The sequence below is a fragment of the Onychomys torridus genome, chromosome 20 (assembly GCF_903995425.1).
Source record: "Onychomys torridus chromosome 20, mOncTor1.1, whole genome shotgun sequence".
NCBI lineage: Eukaryota > Metazoa > Chordata > Mammalia > Rodentia > Cricetidae > Onychomys > Onychomys torridus.
The window spans coordinates 10,096,796-10,118,016 of NC_050462.1; the positions used below are offsets into that span (position 1 = coordinate 10,096,796).

General features: G+C 40.7%; 1 protein-coding gene across 4 annotated transcripts in view; it reads right to left on the reverse strand.

Annotated features, from left to right (window-relative positions):
• Nucleotides 1-286: 286 nt before the first annotated feature.
• The window catches only part of Scyl2 (SCY1 like pseudokinase 2), a 57,596-nt gene continuing 36,661 nt past the window's right edge, over nucleotides 287-21,221 (reverse strand). The window contains exons 10-19 of one of the 4 annotated variants that reach the window (XM_036169915.1): nucleotides 18,466-18,477; nucleotides 18,232-18,354; nucleotides 17,029-17,142; nucleotides 13,496-13,628; nucleotides 12,429-12,547; nucleotides 10,659-10,759; nucleotides 8,041-8,107; nucleotides 7,825-7,917; nucleotides 5,431-5,550; nucleotides 287-2,270 (exon numbers count right to left, since the gene is read on the reverse strand). In XM_036169915.1, coding sequence (XP_036025808.1) covers nucleotides 1,626-2,270; nucleotides 5,431-5,550; nucleotides 7,825-7,917; nucleotides 8,041-8,107; nucleotides 10,659-10,759; nucleotides 12,429-12,547; nucleotides 13,496-13,628; nucleotides 17,029-17,142; nucleotides 18,232-18,354; nucleotides 18,466-18,477 — 1,527 coding nt within the window. In that variant the 3' untranslated portion in view covers nucleotides 287-1,625. Of the gene's footprint in view, nucleotides 2,271-5,430; nucleotides 5,551-7,824; nucleotides 7,921-8,040; nucleotides 8,108-10,658; nucleotides 10,760-12,428; nucleotides 12,548-13,495; nucleotides 13,629-17,028; nucleotides 17,143-18,231; nucleotides 18,355-18,465; nucleotides 18,478-21,221 lie in introns of all 4 variants that reach the window. The other 3 variants (XM_036169914.1, XM_036169917.1, XM_036169916.1) reach the window with 3 other exon arrangements.

The window sequence follows — 21,221 nt, forward strand, 5'->3', positions numbered from 1 at the left end:
TTTGAAACAAGTCAGGTGAAGTTGTGAATGTATTTGACAAAAATGCCCTTTTATTTCTTGGATGAATCCTTTGCATCCAGCCAGTTCTTCTTTAATCAAACTAGACAGGTGCCAGGAGCGAATGCTGACTTGCAGTTTGAAGTGTGCTTTTAACTGGATGCTGTCAGCACTAGACGGCAGGAAACTCCTTTGTAATCAAGTACTGCACAGACCATACATCACGTGCACACGTGATTACATGTTTCAATGAACATTCAGCCATTTAATAAACTTACTACCAGCACACTAAACTTCGTATGATTTATTTTAAATGATTGCTGGTTCCAGATAATTAAAAACCACAAACTGTATGGCAGCAACTATAATACATACACAGTTGGTTTTTTTTTAAGAAGTTCTTTCGTTATCACATAACAGTGGAATATAATTTTTAAAAATACAAATGACATTTATAGCATAAGGCTCTGTGGTAGAATCAGCAAATTAAAAGATAAACATCAGAGAAAGGTTCTGAAAAGTGAGGCATGTCCTGTTAGAATTGACTTCTTCCTTTCTAAGAGTGACTGATTTACTAATAGGGCCAAACAAAAGTTTCTGGAACTCCTAGAAAATAATTAAACTTTAGTAACTATCATGGCAAGCTAACATTTAATCTGTTGGTATCCAATGGCTCATTTTCAGAGTTTATTACACTTGAAACAATATGGCAGAAATCTGAAAAGTTTACTCATTAAATATAGTTTAATTTTTTTTTCTTTTTTTACAAATCTCCTTTTGAAAATGTAATTCATATATGCTGCAACTTCAGAAGTTTGAATTCAAACTCAAGTACGAAGGCAGTAGTCGGGAAAGCCGTATCTGGGTGCTCTGTCTGTTTTCTGTACAAGTCAGTACATGGCTCTCCTGTGATACAACATGAAAAAGTGATCCTAAACATATTCAAGTAAAGGCAGAAAATACATTGCTAGTTGAGACAGATCATGCTAAAATATAATTCACAATGATTAGTTTGCGCATTTAAGATGGTTAATGATAGTTTTAACCAATGAAATTAACATAAGTTAGATTTGTAGCATTTTTACCGTCTTTTGTACGAAGCCTAAGCTGCTTGGAAAAATAAGACTGGAAAAAGCGAATGACCTACCACTTTCTCTCCATGTTACCACCCAGCCACAGAACTGCAAACAAATCAACACAGCATCAGGATTCTTCACATTAAATGAGGACAAATGAACACAAAGTAGATAAGAGGTGAATCTCCAGATACCATCAACTCAAGCTTTTTAATAACATAAAGATTTACAAGCCAAAATAAACATCTGATTTAAAAACTGCTACTCAAGATAACTCGGTTGTCCTTTTGCGCTTTGAGACTGGTAAGAACTGGATCTTTAAAAACCTGAAGAGGAGTTGGTCAGAGGAGAAAATCCTCCTCTATGCTTTAAAACAATTCAACTGGTTAGGATCCACACAACTCCTGCGCTGGCTGGCATGGAAGCAGGCATTCATCTGAGAAACAATCCATCTCCCCCAGAGCAGTTTCTTCCAGCCAATGCACACCGGTAGAAATCTGCTTACCCATGATTGAAACTGCAGTGATCCCCCAAAGAGCAGCTCGGGACACCTCACCCAAAAAGATCTTTCAAATCATTGCTAGCTGAACTGCTACTGGTCATGGTAGTTGGTGGCTGTGCAAAGTTCTGTGGGTTAAAGAAAGGATTACCCTGCATCCCAAAGGCAGCCTGTCCCATCACATTCACCTGTGTACCCATTGCTGCGCTGCCCATACCTGGGGAACCTTGAGGAGGTACAAACTGATTCAGCCACTGGTTTGGTTTCTGTTGGGAGAGCTGGTTCATGCTAACTTTGGGTTTCTGGGGGCCAAAGAGATTGTTAAGGGCAGACATATCGGCTGGTCTCTGTTGCGCCTGCTTCCCAGCAGCAGGAGGACCGCTCAGGGAGCTGTAGTTTGACAGAGTGGGCGGGGCTCCCAGAGTCATAGCGCTCGCTCCAGCTGTGCTCGAACTGCTGAAGAAGTTCTGATTCGGACTGACCGGCATGCTGAACCCTGAAGTCTGAAAGCCCATGTTGGCATTTAGGCCATTGGTCAAATTTCTCTTTGTATTATCAATTGGTGTAGAAAACATCATGCTGAGGCCCGTGGAGGGAACAGATGTGAAGGTGCTTGGAGCCGAAAGCTTAGGAGTGCTAACAGAAAGGCTGGTCAAGGAGGTCATGTTGTCCATCAGCGTCTCCGTCAAGTCCTTAGTCTGAAAAACAGGAGTGAGTCACTACTTCCCTCTAAGAAACACAGGTGACTTCATTAGTGAGCGTGGACAGATGTGGCACACAGAAACTAGTGAGCGCGGACAGATGTGGTACACAGTAACTAGTGACCGTGGACAGATGTAGTACACGGTAACTAGTGAGCGTGGACAGTTGTGGCACACAGTAACTAGTGAGCGTGGACAGATGTGGTACATGGTGACTAATGAGCGTGGACAGATGGGGTACATGGTGACTAGTGAGCGTGGACAGATGTGGTACATGGTGACTAGTGAGCGTGGACAGATGTGGTACATGGTGACTAGTGAGCGTGGACAGATGTGGTACATGGTGACTAGTGAGCGTGGACAGAGACCACAGCAAAGGACAAATTACAGTTAAACTGATGATCCACACCAAGTCAGTAAACTGCCGCCTGCACACCAAATAATGGCTGTCACTCGTTCTGTATAGTTCTGTAAGCAATCCTGGCAGTCAACTTGATGACAGTGATGGTGAATTTAAACTACAGTTAAGTGAATGAGATGCCCCCAGACGGAACTGACTCTTTTCATTACAACTATATCATAAAAAAATAGAAACTTCTCCTGTTTATTTCGAGCTTCATCATTTTTCTCTATTCTGTAGGTACTACCACAACAGCTCTGCCCAGTCCAGAAAGATGCCATGGTACTCATCCGCATACTACACTCCTAGCCAGACTCTCCGACAACCTCACCCATCACTCTAAGCCTGGCTACAGAATCTACAGGTAGTCCAACTAAGACTTAATTGTCTGAGCTTTCTTACAAAACTCAGAGATACCATCACCCCCAGAACAGCAGAAAGCAATTCCAAGAAAACGACGCCCCCTTTCCCTAAAGGTTTCATGTTTCTGAGGGTTATGGATAATGGTTATAGGGTTGGGGGTGGGAGACAACATTGGACTCGGTATTTCCCTAAAGGGGGGAGGGATAAGTATAGGATATTCAGGTAGATTATTGTATATACTAATAAACTAATCTAGTAAATTATCAGCCTTAGATAATTGCACTGTTATGGATTCTTGTATATTGATATAAATGTAAACTTTTTATATTCTTATTCTAGATAATTTGTATGTTGATACAAATACAGAAACATATTTGTTGTAATATACATATATTTCTACTCTTATTTGAAATGTTTTATATATTGATACAAATGAAAAATTACATTTGTCATACTGGATGTATGTTTTACCTCTGTGTAGGATATTTGGTATATTGATACATATTTAGAATTATTGTCATATTGCATATTGCACTATACATTCCTACCTCTGCTTTAGCTATTTTGTGTATTGTCACAATTTTGAGGTCATTGTCCTTTTACTGTACATTTGATTACAGACTGTTTACCCTGTGTACGTGAAGCCTTAGTCCTTAGGTTATCCAGGTAGATATGACTTACAGATTTATAGTCACCTAGGCTTATCATCTCTATAGTTATGTTAGTTAGGTTCTCCAGACTTACAGAAACATATGCCAGATGGATAGGTAAGTTTCAAACACTTCATAGACCTGGAGAATATGGCATTTAAATGTTTTGATAACTTAGAATTCTGTTGATGTGAGACACGATTGCTCCTGACAACACTGATCTGATCCTGAGAGAATGTTGGGTTTCTGAGACATTTCCATTTGGAAGTTTGTCTTCTTGGCACAAAATGGCCTACTGGGCAAAGAACTGCCCTTGCCTCAACTGGGGACAGTGAAATGGTCTGTCAGATACTCTAGGCCTGTAGCCAATTTGAATGCACCAGCGATGCTGAGAAACATTAGGTGACTGTCCAGGCTGCCAGCTGTCTCTGTCTACTCTTGCAAGACTCCCGAAAGTTGCTTGCGTCCTTCTCCCACTTCTCAGGTATTATTATATTCCTTCTCGGGTCTTTGATGGAACTGAAGACTAACAATCTTCTTGTATCTTAGATAGACGAACATATTAAGTATTAGACTCAGGTTCTTCAGGATGGGACACCTTTTGGAATGATCTCTGTAACATGCCATTTACCTATGCTCCAGACTTCTCTGGATTTTAGTATGTGTCTCTTGTTTGATATTGTTCATGTTAGTTGTAGTTCCATCTTGTCTAGGTCATTACTCCTTATTCTTCCTACACAATATCTGATAATCATCCTATTCTATATAGTTTTGTATTAGGTTAGAACTTTCTTATTTAGACAAAGGGGGAGATGTAGTGTGTAGCTATTCCAGCTTTGCCCTGGAAGTACTACCCCCATTGAGGCTTCAGTAACTGTCACACCTGCAAGGTGGAGCCGAGAGAGGACCCGGAAGACCCGAGATCCGGATGGGCCAGCTCTCTTAGTTTCTGGTGATCCTGGATGTTGGATGGTAGACCAAGCAGTTTCCAGAGAACACCGCTGAACTGCACTTCACCTCTCCCAGATCCTGTAACCTATCCATTTACTTGTTATAAGTAAAAACCCCAAATAAACTTCCCTTTTACCCAAGTGGAGTTACCTTAATACTTCCACCAATAATTCTCAATTTTGCCCCTTCGCCCACAGACATGTTTTCATCTGAGGAAGTGCTGTGGTGATTAAGACATAGGAGACCAGGAAGTGGTAAGTTCAAAACTTCCGAGCTACACCAGTGAGTGTAAACTCTGTAGGCAGGGCCTGTCCCCGGGCAGCGGCGCCAGTGTCTGAACAGTGCCCAGAACACAGAGGGAATCAATGTGGTCAGGTGATGGCCATGTCTCTTCCTAACCCAAAGCCAGGTAGAATGGAAAAGCCAGAAACAGGCAGACTCTTCTAGCTGTGAAACACTCAAGGACGTGAGTAGACTAGTCCTGATAATGGCACTATTAGTTCACATCTCCTTACAAACCACCTACTCACTCAAGGACGTGAGTAGACTAGTCCTGATAATGGCACTATTAGTTCACATCTCCTTACAAACCACCTACTCACCCCATTTCCTCTTTGGCAACAGCACTGAGACTAGTCACTGCAACCAGGGCAGGTTACTCAGGGAAGCCTAAGTCACACTCGAGTTACTACTTTCTCATGTCATCCTTTAAACACATCTGTGCAGACACTAGTTGCTCACCGCTCTGCTCCTCACTACTAAGCATGCTTGCAACTGCACAAAAGGAACGCACCTGTTTGGTGGGCGCGATGGGAGTGTGGACTTGGGGCTTCAGCGGCTGCTGGCTTTTCAGCTTCTGGGCCTGCTCCTGTTCTTTTGCCAATTTCTGTTTTTCTTCGAGTGTAAGTGATGCCTTAGAGCAAAGCAGAACAACAAAATCAACCACAACTTCATACTCCCATCTGTAGAGCAAGATTTCTAAAAAAGGAGCTAGACTCCAGTGTGATGGCACACACCTTTAATCCCAGCACTCGGGAGGCAGAGGATCTCAGTGAGTTCAAGACTAGCCTATCTACAGAACGAGTTCTAGGACAGCCAAGGCCTCACAGAGAAACCCTGTCTCAAAAAACAAAACAAAACAAAACAAAAAAGGAGGAGCTAGAGGGATGGCTAAGTGGTTGGAAGACCTAAGTTTGGACTTCAGAACCAAGCAGACACAGCAGCATGCATCTGTGATCCCAGCTTGGTTACACAGCCGTGAACAAGAAGCCTCATCTTGTCTCAAGGCAGAAAGCAATCGCTGACACCTGAGTTATCCTCTGACTAACACACACACACACACACACACTGAAGGACGTGAGATGGCTCAGCAGGTAAAGGAGGCTGCCACCGAGTCAGATGCCCTGGGTTCAATCCCTGGGTCTTCCATGGTGGAAAGACAATAAATGACTCTCATAGTTGTTCCGACCATCACACGAGTGCCCTGGCATGCATACATACACACACATACAAAATAAGTAAATAAATAAATACAATAAGTAAAAATTTAAGTAAAACGTAGACTGGGGAGCTCAGTGCTAGAGTACTTTACCTAGAATTTCCAAGGCCCTCAGTTCAATCTTAATACCACAAAAACTTGTAAGCAAATAAGTCACTAAGGAAGCATTAAATAAACATGTTCCTTTGCTATGAATGTCTGCATTGAGATGTGTGTCTTTATATTCCTATTTTGCTAAATAGCAAGTTCATAAGACTTTCTTTCAGTTTTGCAAGTCTCTGTGTTGTCTATTAGCTCTATACACAGATAATTGTATTTTGTAAATAAATACAAAAATGAACTCAATGGTAGTTAAGAAATTTATTTTGACTTATTGGATATAAACCAATATTTCAATAGGAAAGTATTACCTAATGGTTTACTATTCAAAATCATAAGGATAGCAAATCTTTAAAAAGGAAACAGAACAAAACCTGTACTCAGATTTCAGGTGCCTGCAAAGTAAAATTGTATCTAACTAAAATTTTTCTTTAAAATATCATTCCCCACTAATAAGGCATATCAACATTATATATCCTTAGTAAAATAAATCAAGAAGAGTCCTCCATCATTTTTATAGGATTCTTGCCAAAAGTGTGTAGCCTGGGCTGGGGGAAGGGCTCAGCAGGTAAGGACACTTGCCATCAGGTCTGATAACCTGAGTTTGACACCTGGGACTCACAAGGAGAGAACCGACTTCTACAAGCTGTCCTCTGATCTCCATGTGCACATCAGGCATGTGCATGCCCACATAGACACACACAAAGTAAAAGACTAAGTACAGGTATAACCTTAGTCTAATTATGCAGAAATATCAGGTAATTCCAAACTGAGCATCATGCTACCCAATACCCGATGGGTTGTCTCTGAATATGTCAGGGAAAGAGAGCTGAGGCAGCTCGAGCCTCTAACTCCTGAACACAAAGGTGAAGGCAGGAAACCAGGAAGTCAAGGCTAGCCCCTGGCTGCAGAACAAGTTCAAGACTAGCCTGAGCAATATAAAAAAATAAAACCCCAACTTGAATGAATGTCTGAAGGCCATAAAAGTTTGGATTTTATACCATGGCAATACCTAAGAAAGGATAATAACCTAGCATTCATATGGACAGAAATGTAGTAAGAAGAGAATTCAAACACTGAAAAGCTGGAGCTGAAGAGACGGCTCACTGGCTAAAAGGGGTGCACCTGCTCTTCCAGTGGACCTCAGTTCAGCTCCCCACATCTGCATCAGGCAGCTCACAGCTCCCTCTAACTCCAGCACCAGAGGATCCAATACTCTCTCTTGGCTTCTGTGGGCACCTGCACTCATGTGTACAACCCTCCCACCACCACAAATACCCATAATTTAAAAAATGAAAGTAAAAAAAAAAATTGTAATTACTGATAAGCAGTAATTCAGGAGGAGTAGACAGGCAGCATACTGCAAGTGCTGGCGTGTATGTGTATGTATGTATGTGTGTGTGTGTGTGTGTGTGTGTGTGTGTGTGTGTGTGTGTGTGTGTCAAGTAGCAAAAGAACCCAAAACAGTTTACACACATTCCTTCCCAATAGAGTTCATAAAGAGTTAAAGACTACACAGTATTTCCTAGCAAGTATATATGGCTTATAGGAAGTCTCACAATAGAAATTTTTTAAAGTAGAGAAACTTACTTTTTTCTGTTTATTCTGCAGCCCATCTTCTTTATTTTCTGATTCACCACCAGTTAGAAGGTCTGCTCCAATGTTGTTAAAGACCTTGTCAATCTGCTGAAATACAAGTCCAACACTTGAAGACACCCCAATAAATGTCATTTTATTCCTTAAAGATTAAGGACTCTTAAATAAGGCATTCTCAAACATTTTCTGTAAAAGTAAATGTCTTCTTACCTGACTTCCAGCATGGGTAACGCTTGTCTCCTCGGAAGCATTCATTTGGCTTCCTATGTCCAAAGACCTTCAAGATGGACAGAATTATGGAAAGGTAGTTAAAAGAAACTAACTTTATTCCTAAGCTTAAATTTTCCCACTATTTTCTATGGTTAGTCTGCTTGCACAAATAATAATAACAACATGATGATGATGATGATGATGACGATGATGATGATGATGACGATGATGATGATGATATCTAGGTCCATGAAAGCCTCGTGACCTGAATTCAACCCCCAGAACCCATATAAGAAAGCAGATGTGGTGGCATGCATCTGTAAATCCAGCAATCCTACAGCAAGACATGGGGCAAAGACCAGAGAATCAACCAAAGCGCTACAGCCAGCTATCCTGTAGCACACAGCACAGCAGAAACAGAGACCCTGCCTCAACAATGCGGAAGGAGAGCGCCTCCTCCTCCGAACGTGCAGTGGCTTGCATGCATCAGCAATCATGTACACACACCACAAACACTCGTATTCTCTTTCTCTCAAAAAATACAAACAAATAAATACTTTGAAAATATCTCTACATAGGTTTTTGGTTTTTTGTTTTTTAATTCAATATTTAGGATTTGGGCCAGCAGGCTGCAGAGATGGCTCAGCAGTTAAGAGCACCTGCTGCTTTCCCAGATGGCCTACTGTTCAGTTTCCAGCACCCACATCAGATGACTCCTACACACCTTAATTCCAGATTCCAAGGAATCTAATGCTCTATTCTAGGCTACAAGGGCATAAACAAGATAGGCACGGACATAAACACTGGTACACATACATGCATATCGTAAGTCAATAAACCTCAGGGGAAATATTTAGACCAGTGTGGGAGCCCATTTTCAGGTTTCCTAGTGGCTTTACACAGCAGGTCTGCACAGAGAGGATGACTGGGCCATGGGCCTGAGTGCAGGTGTTTTGTAGCTGGCAAGAGGGAGGTCTTTTGCTCCACCCCTTGGCATTGTTATAAATAGACCTTTGGAATAAAGTTCTAGGCCGGTGGATAAAGATCCAGGCCCTCCCGAGTCTATCCTGTGTCTTCTGTTTTCTCTCCCCTCTCTATTTCTAACTAAATCTCTTATCCCTCATTCCTCAAGAAATCCTGGGGTAAGCAAGTGTGGGGACTGGTCTCCCACAGAATAGTAAGAGGGCTCAGCAGGTAAAAGCACTGGTGTGTGCCAAGCCTGCCAAGCAGATCTCAATTCCCTTGGACCCACATAGTGGAAGGTGAAACTAAGTCCTATAAATTGTCCCCTGTCCTCCACATATGCCATGCATGAGTGACTCAGATGTATCACATACACCTTTAAAAAAAAAAAAAAATTTTACTTAAAAAAATTAAGATTTACTAGCAAAAATATAAGAATTAAAAACTTTAAAAGATTTATTAGTGAATATACCAATATTCCATGAATCAAGGGAAGCCAGTTATTACTGTTGAAGATTTTAATATCACTGTGAGACAGGGTGTGATACAGACTTTGATTAAATTGAGAATATAACAAGAAATGTTGTAGTCACTGTGATATGACCAGAAGTATGGTTTAAAAAGGAGGAAGGATTCTCACAGGAAAAACAAAAAGCACAAGACTGCTTGGTCCATCCAACATAAATACTAAATATTAAAATTTTGTTTCGGGCTGAAGGTATAACTTAACGGCAAAGTTCATGTTTAATATGTGCAAGGCTCAACTTTCAATGCCCAGCAACAAAAATTGCTGTTTCCACCTAAAATACATTAATTGTATAGCTTTAATGCATCAAGCCTCACATACACCTGCAACACAGAGAACAGAGACACAAGCGCTGTTTGACCTAATACATCATGAGTATTCACTCCTGAAGTCTTCACCTTACACACTGGGGAAGAAGAGTTTCTATCTGGGGACCTTGCTCGTGGTTGGTACAATCTGCTAATTTTGAGATGCTTCTTGGGTTGGGGATTTACCTCTGTGGTAGAGTGCTTGCCTAGCAAGCACAAGGCCCTGGGTTTGATCATCAGCTCAAAAAAAAAAAAAAAAAGAGAGAGAGAGAGAGAGAGAGAGAGAGAGAGAGAGAGAGAGAGAGAGATGCTTCTTGGGGTATACTCATGTGCTTTACACTGGAGCATGTAATAGAGTAAACTTTTGAATTGAATAAAATAGTTCCTATGAACAATCTCTTTGTCTTTTGAATACCAGTGTTTTCTGTAGTAATTCTAAAAAATCCTCTAAAAATAAAGGGCAAATACTGAAGCACTACATGCTTACGTATTTCTGGGGCTAGAGAAGAGATGAAGCAATCGTAATATTAGGGATTCACAGATCCCCAAAATACCTATGTCCTTGTGTTCTTGTTCTATGTCCTTGATGCTGACAGCACATTTTCTCAGAAACAAAGTTTTCCTCGTGTAGAAAAAGTACTAAGATCATATCATATTCCATATCCACACTTTCAACAATGTCCCACTGCAATGATTTCAAATTACTAATCTGTTGGATAATTTTTAAATGCTTCATGTATATTCAAATGAAAAATCCATCAATCTCCCTCCTCAATATTCTGGAAAACCAATCCCAAGCTGTCTTGGATCGGACTACTCACCTCTGCTGCTCCTGCATCATGTGAAGCTGCTCCAGCTTAGTCCTGTGCTCAGACTCTAGTCTGCTCAGCATCTCCTTTATGACAGCAATGAAAGAGCTGAACTGGCAGAGTAAGAGACAGACATGGTGAGGATGTAATCAGTTAAGACAAGTCAGTAAGTTAATCCTAATAGTCTCCACTCCCCAGTGGAAGGCAGTCCACTTAAACTCAGAACACCAAAGCAAGCTTTCCATCTTTCCATCTTTGTATGGAGGAGACATCATAGCTGATAAAGCATTTAAGTTCTGGGATTTTAAATTTTATTCTATTTTATTTTATGTATATAAATGTTTTGCCTGCACATATGCACCATGTGCATGCCTGGTGTCCACAGAGGTCAAAAGATGGTTTATGAACCACCATGTGGGTACAAAGAACCAATCTCTGCCAGAGCGACAAGTACTATCTCTCTAGCCCCTGGAAATGCTTTAAAACATCCTCAATCAGACAGAGAAAATGACAAAAACTCAGAATCTGTTCTGGGCATATGATCCTATTCTTCTTCATATTCAGTGTCTCACATCTGCCAACCCTACCCTGATACCCAGGTAAACAGGAAGCATTAAATCTAGGAGCAAAGGTCAAAGGCTTACCTTACCACTTGAGACACAGTGTTCAGTCTATTTAACTCTACATTTCTTCTCCTTCACAACTCTGCCTGTTCAGAGCTCTTCTCCATTGCCCAAACCTTCCTCTTCCAGCTCTTCATTCTCCATTGCTCTTATTCACTTTTCCATCCTAACTCTAAGTCTTCCCTGCCCATCTACCAGTGACCCTCAAACAATGACTTTGCTCAGTCCTTCAAATGCTTCATTAGACACCAGGTTTCTATTGTTTCCTTTTGATTCAACGTCTCTTTCTGCAACTGCATTACGACTGGGCTCTAATGAAGAATAAGCAGAACACCCAGCTTCCAGGAGACTATCCTCGCCAAGTTCTCAGTGCACACATGGCTGTGAAAGCTGCAGCAAAAAGGGCATGCATGCATTCTGTAATGATTTTTCTTCACACATGTCCCCTCTGCTCAAACATTTACCACATCTTCACAGTTCGATCCCCAAAGCAGATAGATATTCAAGTCCATCCAATATCATCTTACTTTATGGCAGCTCTTCAGTCCCATAACTGAATTACTCCTTCTCTGTAGCAGACAGGCTCTTGACACTGACTTCAGCCTGGCTAGAAAAGGCTGCTATTTGGGAGAGAGCTATGCATACAGAACTGATAGCAGCATCTGCCTAACATACAGCTAAAACCAAGACCCTCAGCCCAACAGCCCAGAAGGAGCCAAGTCCTGCAACAACCATTAAGAAAACCAAGCAGCAGATGAGTCCCCAGATGAGACCAAGTTCTCCATTACAACAGGATCAGAAAGTCTCGAGTAACAAATTTAACTATGCCAAGCCCTGGCGTGGCTGACTCACAGAAAATGTAAGATTAGTAAGTATGCATTGCTTAAAAATGCTAAAACATTTGTTTATGGTGATTTTTTTATGCAGCAATAATATCCTAACACAGTCTGTGACTATTCATATCCAAAGTAGAGGCAATCTCCACATCTTTCAGGCCTCCCCCAATGAGGTCTGTGTGTCTATCCTTCCACTCTATAACCTTGATTAACTCTGTGGCATGCTCCACATACTTTGGCCACCTGGATTTCTAATATAATAAAAGCACATAATTCAAGTAGCATAAAGAAAAAGAAATTGAATACACATCAAATATTCCCACCTGATTGAGATTAAGGTTGTTTTCAATACTCAGGGGAATGAGATGAGGCAGTACTTTTCCAGCCAGCTGCTCTTTGGTGATTCCCAATTTCTTATGAGTAAAAGTACATTTATAAATACCTGAGAGAAAACAGTGTAATAAACTTTAGGAACCGGCACCCAAAGTTCATAGAAACCATGAACATACAGTAGCTATAGAAAGCAGTTGGTAACAGGTGTGGCAGAGATCTCCTCCTCTAACAATGAGGATACTCTCTTCCATGTGGACCACAGTGACTCAGCTGCACTATCAGCCCAGATGTATTAAACACCATGGCATATTTCTCCTATGCTCTTTTGGTATAAGAACACACAGAATGGCCGGGCAGTGGTGGCACACACCTTTAATCCCAGTACTCGGGAGGCAGAGGCAGGAGGATATCTGTGAGTTTGAGGTCAGCCTGGTCTACAGAGTGAGATCCAGAACAGGCACCAAAACTACACAGAGAAACCCTATCTCTTAAAAAAAAAAAAAAAGAGCACCCAGAATGACAACATAAAACTAAAAGCTTGGTTTTGATAATCCAGCAATCAGATTATAGAATAATGTCTTACCCTGAAAGCATCTATTACATCTATACAGACACAGAGGTCTGTACCTCTATGTCAAGATGTTTAAATATAGGTATAATGAAGAACAGTCTACACTTTCATTTCTTCTGATAATACAACTCAGTGTAGCAGCCTGGCCTCTTGTACTTTATACTACTTTATGGAAGAAAATTACACACTATCACATCAACCAAAATTATCTTCTCCCCACTCCCCAATCCTGTAAATCAAATCCAGGACTTGCCCATATGAAGCAAGTGCTAGAGCCCCAGCATTCTATTCTAGAAATGTCAAGAGTCTATTTCTTTTGCTGTTGAAATAGAGAAAAGTTATATTGTGGCATTTATCTAATCATTTTACAACTCCATAATGTCATATACATAAAAACAGAGTGCAATGGTTTTACAGAATGAACATTTTATTACAAAACTATTATACAAGATAAGAAATACCAAATGACAGGAAGCTTTCAACTACCTAAAATTCCCATGAGGACTGCAGGCTCCTTGGAGGGAATCTGTTGTAAGAAGGGTAGGATATCGTCAAGGACAAACCATTTATCCAAGTACTCCAAAATCTTTCCTAAGCACACTAATGAATTCACACGGACCTATTAAGAGAGAAATGGAATGTAAGTTTGTCAGGTAGTTTCTATGTGTAAAATGGAATACTTTAGTATAAATTTAGTCTTCAAATAGACATATGCTAAAAATCTCAATATAAGGTAGATTTTATAAGCATGGATTTATTAACATAAGAAATTTGATGGACAGTGGTGGCACACCCCTTTAATTACAGCACTTGGGAGACAGAGAAAGGCACATCTTCAGCTAAAGGCCAGCCTGGTTTATAGAATGAATTCCAGGACAGCCAGGGCTACACATAAAACCCCTGCCTTGAAAAACAGAATATAACAAACAAAACAAAGAAATACACTCATTCACTGATTTCCCACATGTTACAGAAAGCACTGCAGACTGCTTCAACCGAGATCCTAGTAGATAAACCAGGGCCAGCTTCAGGCGGACAGTCACTTACGGCTGTCCCTCACGGCTCACTCATCCCTTCCTAGGGCACCAGGAACGAGAACCTTATACCTATCACCCAAGCTGTCAATGGCGGTGACCCCAGTCCTCCAGGACTTTAAAGGCTTTTACATGTATTTACTAGCAAAATTTAACTATAAAAGAGAATAATATATTCCATCAATAGCCAATTTTACAGTGACTCAGCTTAAAGGGAGGGTCAACTCACTCTTAGCACTACACATTTTATCTGAAATTGTCCATATTAATCTATGGCTATTCCACCCTGGATGTTTCCAGTCTCCTATGAAATGATCCATGTCTGTCTCACATAAAACTCTATACTTCTAAATACGTCTTTAAATACTTCTAAAAGTCAACATCTGTGAGTGCCTGTAAAATTTTTATATTCATTCAACTCTTGATACCCTAGATTTAGCTGGAACTGGTTGCATGTATTGATTGATTGATGTGGGTGGTTGGGCGCATACCACAGTATGCACGTCAAGTCAGAGATGACAGGCCAGAGTCGTCTTCCAGCAACTAGATTGTGGGATCAAACTCAGGTGGTCAGGCGTGGCAGCATGCACCTTACCAAGTCATCTTCCTGGACCTCTAACTGGTATTTTTGACCACAGGATACCTCGGCCAGCTCTGCTGTCACAGGATTGTAATCCCAGTTATTCAGGATGGGAACAGGAAGAGCTCAAACTCAAGGCCAGCCTGGGCTACACAGCAAGCTCAAGGCCAGCATGGGCTGCAATTCAGAAAGACCATGTGCTAAGGTAAAGAATGGGCCGGGGCTTGGCACAGTGGCACACACCTATAACCCCAGCACTTGGAGGCAAAAGCAGGTCAGCATTCAGAGGTCAGCCAGGGTAGGAAGTTTAAGGCTAGATGCAGCCTGGGCTGCTTTAAAAACAAAACTGCCCATGAAGGGGTTGGGGGGGTGGCTAGGAATACAGTTCACTGGGAGTCATTTTCTAGTACCTACAAGACCATAGATTCAATTTTGAGTACCAAGTCTCTCCCCAAACCCCCCAAAGCAAGAGTACCTTTAAGTCATGTCATAGTATTAATTAAACCATATCAATAAAAGTACAGGCTAAAAAAATCTAAGCAGAATATAATTCCACTAATTAATAGTTATACAGGAAAATGAAAATTTATCCATTTGTTCAACTATTTTCTGAAATTTAAGCAGAATACTGTGAATTCAAAATACTACCTGAAGGTTTAACCTGTTCTCAGAGTCAGTTTATTATAGTAAAGAACTAATGTACCAGGCATTGGTGGCGCATGCCTTTAGTCCCAGCACTCGGGAAGCAGAGGCAGGTGAATCTCTGTGAGTTTGAAGCCAGCCTGGTCTACAGAGCTAGTCCAGGACAGGCTCCAAAGCTACAGAGAAACCCTGTCTCAAAACCCCCCACCTTCTCCCCCACCCAAACAAAAACAAAAACAAAAACCAATGCATCTATTTGGCATAAATCAAAAATGCTACTTTAGTTTTATTTTCCTTTATGATGCACGAAACATTAGATAAATCACAAATATACCTCCCAAAACACTGTACCTAGCTATGTACTGTTTTTCTTCATTTTCAGGCAATTTTAATCAGTGATTTACAATTTAGGTATTTCCTAGTTAAAATTGCTAAATCCTTAGAGAATAAGCCTATAAATACACTACAGAAATTCCTATCGGCCACACAAAGGTAAGCTAGGGGCATTGAAAGTTCCATGTAAAAATGTGTTTTTAAAAGTGACATAGAAAATGCAAATCCATTCCAGAACTACTACTCTAAAACGTATTCACTGTACATCCTCATCAGCACCCTGTATTTTTTTTTTTTTTTTAGATTTATTTTTTATCATGTAATACAATGTTTTGTCTGCATGTGTCCTTGCAGGCCAGAAGAGGGCATCAGATCTCATTATAGATGGTTGTGAGCCACCATGTGGTTGCTGGGGATTGAACTCAGGACCTCTAGAAGCGTCCTCTTAACTTCTGAGACATCTCTCCAGCCCTAGCACCCTGTCTTGACAGACCAGAGCCAGTTAGCATTTTTAGAAGACACAGACACCAGTGACACTAATGGGCACTAGTGTAGACCACCAAGTGTCTTGTAACCTACTTTTACATACCCCTTCACATTTATACAGAACTGAAGTACAATACTTTGAGAAGATTTGTATTAAGAGAAATTTATAATGGCATAAATAAACCATAAGGTTTCTGAAATGGCATTTTAAAAACAGATTTTACCATCTATTTTGAAAAGTCAATCATAAAATCAGGGCTTCCTAGAAGTATTAGGACATGCTCAAAGCCACAGGCTGTTAGTAACACAATCAGGATAAAACCCATTTTACTCCATGCTTGCATTTCAGAAATGACTTTCTTCTACTACTTCAGTATTTATATCTTCCATCTCAGAGCTTTTCTACCAAGGAACATCAACTGAAATGGAGTTGACGTCTGGACAGTAAAATTGTGTCACATTGCCTTTACCTGTAAGTCTATTAAGCTACTAATGTGTATTCTTCTAATTCACACACCACAAGATAAAGATGGATGGATCAAATGATCAAGCTTTATAAAAGGCAAATTCATTAAGTTCTGGGAAATATAAATTTCATGAAGGGCTGAAAAGAGGGTTCATCAGGCAAAGAAACTGCCAAAGTGACCATGTGAATTTGATCCCTGGAACCACACGGTAGAAGAAGACCGACTCCCTCAAACTGTCCTGACTTCCACATGCTCACTACAACACGCAAACCCATGCATGCACACATGATGACACACACACACACAGCAAATATATGTAATAATAAGTTACATGAAAATACTATAATATTATATATAGGTTTACCTACAACAACTAAGACAAATTCCATAAATAAACCATAAGCTAGTTATTACTCAATGGGAAAATGATGTCAACACTGAGCAGTGAAAGATGAACATTAATATCTAACTACTTACAGCCAGGGAAGATGTTTGTAAACAGGCATTTTTAATTCTTGGAATCAAAGCATTTTTCATGGACGGGTAGTCTATAAGATTTGCAAAAGTTGGGATGATGTTTAGACAGAGCTCCTATTGAAAAAATAAATCTCATCAGTCTCAAGGAAAGGCGCTAGACCTTTTTCTCACACACTGGGCTAACTTGTCACAATATAAAATAAACTTCCATATGCTTGAAAAATGGTGTGGCTACACAGGGCTATAACTACAACTAGTTCTGTGCTTTTTGTCTTCCCTTGACACATAGTCTTTATGTAGCCCAGGCTGGCCTCAGTTTGCCACCCTCCTGCTTATGCCTAAGTCCTGGGATCACAGGCCAGATTACAGGCCAGCACCCCCAACTGTCCAGGGCTGTAACCCTAGCGAGCTGAAGAGGAGAGGTGAGTACAGCTTCCCCTTGTCCTAGGATTAATTGTGAGGGGAAAAATTCAACCTCACGCTCTTAAGTAAACTTAGAGAAAAAGAGAAACGCATCAGAAATGTGATTTGAAGTACATGGTATGCAAAGCAGTACAAACCTACAATCCCAGCCACAGTGTTTTAGAGACAAGATATCATGTAGTCTAAGCTAGCCTTGAATTCCTGGTCTTTTTGCCACTATACCTCAAGTGCTGGGATTACAAGTATATGCTACCACACTGAACTCCAACTTTTTTTTTTTCTTAATTGTGTGCATGTGTGCCGGAATGTGGGTTTATGCTATGTGAATGCAGGTGCCAGGGGAGTCCAGAACGAAGTACTGGATCCCTGGAACTGGAGTTACAGGCAGTTGTGAGCAGCCTGACATGGGTGCGGGGGGCCTAACTTATGTTCTCTGTAAGAGCAATACCTACCAGGTGCGGTGGGATGGCATACATCTTTAATCCTAGCATTTAGGAGAAGGGAGCAGATGGATGGAGCTCTGTGAATGAGTCCAGCCTGAGCTCCACAATAAGACCATCTCCAAACCCCAGCATCTACTGTTATCCATCTCTGCAGCCCCTCCAACCCTTTAATTAGAAGTCCATGTACAGGAATAACAGTGCATTAGCAGGGTAATGCAGTAAGTACATTTACTATTGAGTCTACACACCACATCAAGGTTTACTTCTGTAATATGCCTTGCTACTTCTTTCTCCTACCTTAGGACCAGCATGAAGGGAAACAAACCAGGTACTTTACCTGGATCTGAATGGAAGGAGCCTCCAGGGCTCTGTAGACCATGGGCAGGACACTGTTCTTTATCTCATCGGGAGGGGTTTTCGTTAGGAGCAAATCCATTTTTTGTAGAAAAATTAACAAAATCTGTATGAGAAAAGGGAAGATATATTAAATTTCTTATTAAAGATTCTAGATTTTAATACACGTCAAAATTTAGTGTTTTCAGAAGAATAAGTTGTGTATTTTGACACTCACCATGTTGCTAGCCTGAAGGCATGAAAGACAAAAACACACACATCAAGTCTCTTACATTTCTGTAAGTACAACACTTTAAACTGTTTTCAACTTACTCATTTAAATAAAGACTAGCCTCCATCATGTCTACAGTAACACATGACTTCACTACAAGTTTCAACTATCCAGAAAACTTCTAGGTTTAAAAAAAATAAAATAAAATAAAAGCCAAGTAGAAACAAAGTTAGATGTCTCAAAAGGGGAAATTTTATCACACGGTTTCTATGAAATTAAGAAAAGATCCATAAGGAAAAATTCTAAAAATAAACATTTTTAATTGTTCCTAATATTCTTCCTAGCTGCCTCTACATACCTAAATTGTAACAAATCAAAATACTTAGATGAGATTTTTTAAATTATTTATTTGTATAAGTATGGTTGTTTTGCCTGCAATATGTTCGTGTGTCTACATGGAGACCAGAAAGCGGTACTGGAGTTACAGATGGCTGTGAGCTGCCATGTGGGTGCTGGGAATCAAACCTGGGTCCTCTGGAAGAGCAGCAATTCTCAGCTGCTGAGCCACTGCTCCAAGCCCCAGAATACTTAGTTTTGCCAATGCTCAATTAAAAATTTTCAGGAGGGCTTATTAACTGAAAAAGAATGCAAAGTTTGGTTTCCTGACGCTGTAATAAATATCATGACCATAGTAACTTAGAAGATAAAGGGTTTATTTGGATCACAATCCCAGGTCCAATGTGTACGAAAGTCATGGCAGCAGGAACCTGAAGCAGTCAGTCTCTCTGTCTCTCTCTGTCTCTCTGTCTCTCTCTCTCACACACACACACACACACACACACACACACACACACACACACACACACACACACACACACACACACACACACATACACAGTTTGCCAATGCTCAGCTCTCTCCTTTTCATTCAGTACAGGATGTTCGGACACAAGGACAGACAGAGACAGACACACAGAGACAGAGACAGACACACAGATAAGACACACAGACAGACACAGACAGACAGATACACACACACACACACACACACACACACACACACACACACACACACACTGCTTGCCAGTGGCTCAGCTCTCTCCTTTTCATTTGGCACAGGACACAGTCCGTGAAATGTTGCTGTTGCCCCCATAAGCACAGCCCCAGGAGAACCTGATCTGGACAACTGACACAGTGAGAGTTTCTTCTCAGGAGATTCCACATAGTATCTGGCCGGCCAATCACAAACTTTACCATCATAAAGAGAATGGGGTCAAATGGGAACAGACATCATGTGTCTTGGGATTCTAGCATGACTGATGAACAATTTAGGTAGTGTGATGCCACCAACTTTTCCTCTTGACACCGTGACAACTGTCAGGAGCTCTGCTTTAAAATGTATGCCTCTGTCCTGTGACTTTTCCCTGGTTCGGAGGAACACCTCTACAGCCTGCCTTCTAAAGTCCCCTCTTTAAGGAAAAGAAACTGGGGATCAACCACCAGAACTGCAGCAGGCCTGGTAGTGCATAGCTTCAATCCCAGCACTCAGGAGGCAGAGGCAGGGAGTATCTGAGGTTAGCCTGGGCTACATGGTGAGTGTCAAGCAAGTCAGAGCTACGTGGTGCAACCCCATCTCAAAAACAGGAGAGCAGGGACTAGGCATAGCCAGGGATAGAAGAGGAGGATCGCTCAAAGGCATGCTGCTCAAAGGCATCCTAATGATACTGAACACCTTCTATGCTCATTTTTAAAAATCAAAAGACAAATGCTGTTTTTCAAGGAAGATCTACAAAGCATCACAAAGCCACTGCATCAGAATTAACAGCTGATGACTAGGCTACCGTCACCCAGCAGCACAAACACCTACCAGTATTTAGTATCTGCCAACAACTCTACACTTTAGAAATGCGGACAGCAATGGCTTTCACATGATAATGACTAATTCGTATTCTAGAAAGGAGATAAACCAGATCCAAATCCAGGTATGCAACCCCACTGTTCTTAAACTTAAGACAACCTTGTTTCTGACAAATATACACTGTAATAAAACCTATATAATTTATTTCACTTACACATACACATTACATATAGAATTCGCATTTTTTCACATAGATATACAGATAATGTATATACACTATTCCCATGATGCTTTACACATTTTCCTTTTTTTTTGAGCTGAGGATGGAACCCAGGGCCTTGCGCTTGCTAGGCAAGCACTCTACCACTGAGCTAAATGCCCACCCCACATCTTCCTCTTTTAATGAACGTTTAATAGTGAAAAAATAAAGAGAGACAACTGACACAAATCAGCTGCCAAGTCACTACTAGAATAGCACACCACATAAATATCTAAACCTAGAAATATAGACATTGTTTTTCCAAACTGCTATCTTTCAATTAGGAACAATGTAACACATGCAAAATTTGATTGCAATGTATTTTCTAAGACAATGATTTATAGAAAGCCACAGACATTCATTTGCTAAGTTTAATTATAATCTTTGCAATGATTCAAATGTATGCAAAGCAACTTTCTGTCTAGTGAAAAAAATATTATACTTACCTCAATTTTTTTAACCATTTTTAATTTATTTTTATCTGATGTATATGGGTGTTTTGCCTGAATTTATGTCTGTGTCTAGTTCCCAGAGTCCAGACTTCGATCCACTAAGGACAGAGTTACAAACGTTGTGAACCACCCTGTGGGTCCTCCGAGACAGCAGCCAGTGCTCTTAGTGCTAACTCATTTCTCTGGCCCCTAC